This window comes from Anneissia japonica, unplaced genomic scaffold (assembly GCF_011630105.1).
Source record: "Anneissia japonica isolate Jap-2015-1 unplaced genomic scaffold, ASM1163010v1 scaffold288255_len135373_cov187, whole genome shotgun sequence".
In the NCBI taxonomy this organism is placed as follows: domain Eukaryota; kingdom Metazoa; phylum Echinodermata; class Crinoidea; order Comatulida; family Comatulidae; genus Anneissia; species Anneissia japonica.
The window spans coordinates 91,017-95,145 of record NW_022723571.1 but is presented as its reverse complement, the minus strand read 5'-3'; the positions used below and the strand labels follow the sequence as shown (position 1 = coordinate 95,145).

The 4,129-nt window shown below is 35.7% G+C and overlaps 2 protein-coding genes across 2 annotated transcripts in view; one reads left to right on the top strand and one right to left on the bottom strand.

Moving 5' to 3' along the window:
* Positions 1–212: 212 nt before the first annotated feature.
* Positions 213–1,541, top strand: LOC117112282 (uncharacterized protein F54H12.2-like). The gene has a single exon (XM_033255349.1). The coding sequence runs from the start codon at positions 213–215 to the stop codon at positions 1,539–1,541; it is 1,329 nt and encodes a 442-aa protein (XP_033111240.1).
* A 1,479-nt stretch (positions 1,542–3,020) lies between these two features.
* LOC117112281 overlaps positions 3,021–4,129 on the bottom strand; it is a 6,192-nt gene continuing 5,083 nt past the window's right edge. Inside the window, exon 3 of the mRNA XM_033255348.1 lies at positions 3,021–3,281. Coding sequence (XP_033111239.1) covers positions 3,021–3,281 — 261 coding nt within the window. The remainder of the gene's footprint in view (positions 3,282–4,129) is intronic.

Sequence of the window (4,129 nt, the reverse complement as noted above, 5' to 3'; positions counted from 1 at the left end):
CATATGAAAAAAGAAGCTTCTCACGAATACGTAATGCCTCACTACAAAAACGTAGTTAAAAAAGATATCGAAACTATAATGATAGATGTTTCTCAGACGGGTCGAGGAAGATTGAATAAAAAGAGAAAACATAATCATAAAAACACCAGTCGAAGGAGAACTAAGAGAGCGAGAAGAACCTCCGATATATTCGAATAATAAAAATATTCACCATGTCTTACGTACACAAAAACTCATGCGAATGCCTCAAAACGGAATTGGATTTGTTTTCCGTTCCACCGACTCAAACTAGTATTACAAAAGGGCATTGGGTGACCTACCACCCATTTACATCGATTTCTGATTCTGGTCCGTTACAATTCAATATACAGGGCTCTAGTGAACATTATGTTGATTTGTCGCAAACTATGCTACGTGTTAAAGTAAAAATCACGAAACCTGATGGGACAGATTTAGACGACGGTGACCCAGTTGGGCCAGCCAATTTATTGTTACAATCCTTATTCAGTGAAGTTGATATTTCGTTGAACGAGAGATTGATCACACCATCTACAAATACCTATTCGTATAGGGCAATGATCGAAACGTTGTTAACCTATGGTACGGATGCTAAGCAAACTCATCTTACTGGTGGTTTGTTTTACAAAGATACTGCGGGTAGAATGGAAGCGGCAAATCCTACAGTTGGAAATGCCGTAGCTAATAATGGACTCAAAAAACGCTCCGAATTTACTAACGGTAGTCGTTCTGTGGATTTGATAGGGCCTATTCATTGCGATATATTTTTCCAAGATCGTATGATGCTTAATGGTGTCGATGTTAAAATTAAATTACACAGAAGCAAAAACTCATTTTGTCTCATGTCACCCGATGCAGCGGCTGGATTCAAGGTTCATTTGGAAGACGCTTCCTTGTATGTAAGAAAAGTGAAACTCAATCCATCTATAGCGCTGGCTCACGCTAAAGCGCTGGAAAAAGGAACAGCTAAATACCCGCTCCGTCGCGTCGAGGTGAAGACCCTATCCGTCCCTCAGGGAAATTTATCGTTTACCAGAGAATCTCTGTACAATGGCAATCTACCAAAACGCCTAGTGATCGGTCTAGTGGGTACTGACGCATTCAACGGGAGTTACTCAAAAAATCCGTACAACTTTCAACACTTCAATACAAACTTTATGGCCTTGTATCTAGATGGTGAGCAAGTACCTTGGAAACCGCTTAAACCAAATTTCGAAGCTAACGGTGAAGGAAGTTATATTTTAGCGTATCAGAGTTTATTCTCCAGTTTGAGTACATTATTCGAAGATACAGGAAACCAGATATCAAGAGAAGACTACGCCAGGGGCTATTCTTTGTTTGCGTTTGATCTCACCCCTGATTTATCAAACAGTGGACATTTCAATCTAATTAAACGAGGAAATATACGTTTAGAAATTCAATTCGCTACTGCTTTGACAGAAACAATTAACGTTATAATTTACTCAGAATTCGATTCACTTATTGAAATAGACAAGTCTCGTAACGTAATATTAGATTTCTAATCATGGACACTATACAACTGTTAAGATTAATAAAATCAGATCCTTTGACTAAGCGATATTTTCGGGGTGTATTTCCTTCTGATCGCTTACCTAAAGGGGAGAAGGGGTATCCAAGAGCTTATATAGCGAACGTGGATAATAGTAAAGAGAATGGTTCGCATTGGGTCGCATTTTTTATGAATAACCAATACGAAGGATTTTTTTTTTACTCTTTTGGGCTTTCGCCTGAGTATTATAATCACGATTTTGTTAAATTTCTCGATGAGTCTGTACGTAGTTGGACATTTAATGATAGAGCGTTACAGGCTCCTTTGTCAACCGTGTGTGGTCAATATTGTATTTTTTATATCGTGCATAGATGTAGAGGTGTTGATAGTTCAACTATAGTTAATATGTTTACTAAAGACAAAAATGCTAATGATTCATTTGTTAACGATTTTGTGAAACGTAGATACGACGTTAATTTACCTGTGTATGATAAGGAATATATTAAGATTCAATTTGTGAACATGTTAACTAATCAGCTATAATATTTTGTGTGTTTATTAAAATGAAAAAAAAAAATTAAAAAAATAAAAATAATCTTAATTTGTACTTTTCATTCTTTTTCCCCTCGTCTCTCATCTCACACAACTGAAACACAAAACATTCAATTTTAACGCATAAATGAGACAAAGAAACAAAATATTTTATCTTTTCAATCTTTTTATTTTTATTATTTTAACACAGCAACCAGGAAAACATGTTTTACATTCGTTTAAAAACTGATCCAAGACTTAGACGATTTACGTTTCGATGATTTTGTTTTCTTTTTAACAACGGCTTCGGATATAGGCTGTACTTCGGACTTTGGTTGTATGCCACCCGATTTTATTCGCTGTAGAACAGTCCGACGTGTTGAATTTCCGATTAAACTTTCGGGAGTATTTAATTTTGCCAATACCACAAGGAATTCTTTCCAGCCTATAGGTTCGAAACCTCGTCTTTCCTGAATAATATCCTTTACTAAATCTATTAAATTACTGCCTTTTAAAAGTTCTCCATCAAATAAAACCTCTCCGAACGCATTCCAGTCTATTACACCCGCACTCCTGTAACGTGTTATCCACTCTAGCAATTTTTTAGTTTTTGATTTTAAAGTAGCAGAGACTGAATTTAATGCATCGGCTATTATAGGATCTGTTTTGGTTTCCTTATCCTCCTCATCTCGTTTCTCGCCCGTTGTAGTGGGTCCTTCTATATTCATACTTATAGGCTTTGGATTAGTGATTCGTTTCTCTCTCTGCAAATAGCGCTGAAGTACTTGATTGTACAGTGTAACTTTATCGTAATCATTAAGATCTTGCCTGCCTAGTATATCATTCATCGATTTATCTAAACTATCAGACACGGTATTTTCTGTCCGTTCATTGCGTTTGTTATGTAACACAACGTCCGCCAATTCTTGGGGTACCACGATCATTTTCTTAGTATGTTCCATTATTTCAACAGTAGACTTCCTAAAGTCTGTAAAATAGGTTTTAGAACAAGACCAAGGAAACCACCTTTCTGAATCAAAATTTGTTTTCCCTTGATTGCAGAAATTTTCTTATTACTTATATCTCTCAAGTTCTTCTTGTGTCTACTCAGTTTCTTCTTATGAGCTGCGGTTATAGGAACACTGCCTTTTAAAACATTCATCGCGCACTCACAGATTGTCGTTACCAACTCTTTATCGGCATTTTGTAACAGAAGTTTTCTCTGTTTAGAAGTGCAATTAGCTAAAAAGCGTAAGGTTTTCTGCATTTTTTCGCACACGTTTTGACATGATGATTTTTAAAGTAATAATGATACAAAGTACTTAAAGTCCCGTTTACTTATACTTTTGATACGTATGCAAAATGTTTACTGGTTGAAAATATGTTTGTACGAATCCTCATCTCTTCCTGCGTATATGGTTTAAGGTCTATAAATAAGTATCCGTACGAATCACGTGTTGCATCATTAAATGCTTCCTGTAAAAATCTTCCTCTACCTGGGTACATTTGTCGTGAAAGATGAATTATTTGTGACTTATCTCGAGGGTTTTTGAACAGTACGATATAGTGAGCATTTAACGTTATGGTACGAATTTCTTTTGATCCATAGAAAAAAATTTGCATAATAAAAATAACCGAAATGTTCCTACGATGAGATCCTTTAGTAAATAAATTTACAATACGCTTATCTTGGCTACATTCTGTCATGAGATCGTCGATGATGACTAGATGATTTCTAGTCGAATCAAATTCATCTATAGTTTCTATAGGGATGCCTTCGATAAAAGCAATGTTTGGAATAGATTTTCTTAATTCTGAAAACAGTGGCTGGTATTCACCGTAACACCATAAAATATCATCAAACGGTTTATCGAAATATTTATTTTGTATCAATTTCTTTACAAATACTGATTTTCCAGACCCCGTAGGACCACTTATAACTGCAGTGAAAGGTGTTATCAAAGGGCTTGCCATGATTGCTATGAATACCTTTAAGATTACAATTTCGTTATATAATTTGCGCACCTTTTAGAAAACGTCTTGTTAAAACAATATACAGAGCGCGAGGAA

Excerpts from the sequence above, each read along its gene's own strand:
- LOC117112282 (XM_033255349.1), top strand. The coding sequence starts at position 213 with ATGTCTTACGTACACAAAAACTCATGCGAATGCCTCAAAACGGAATTG.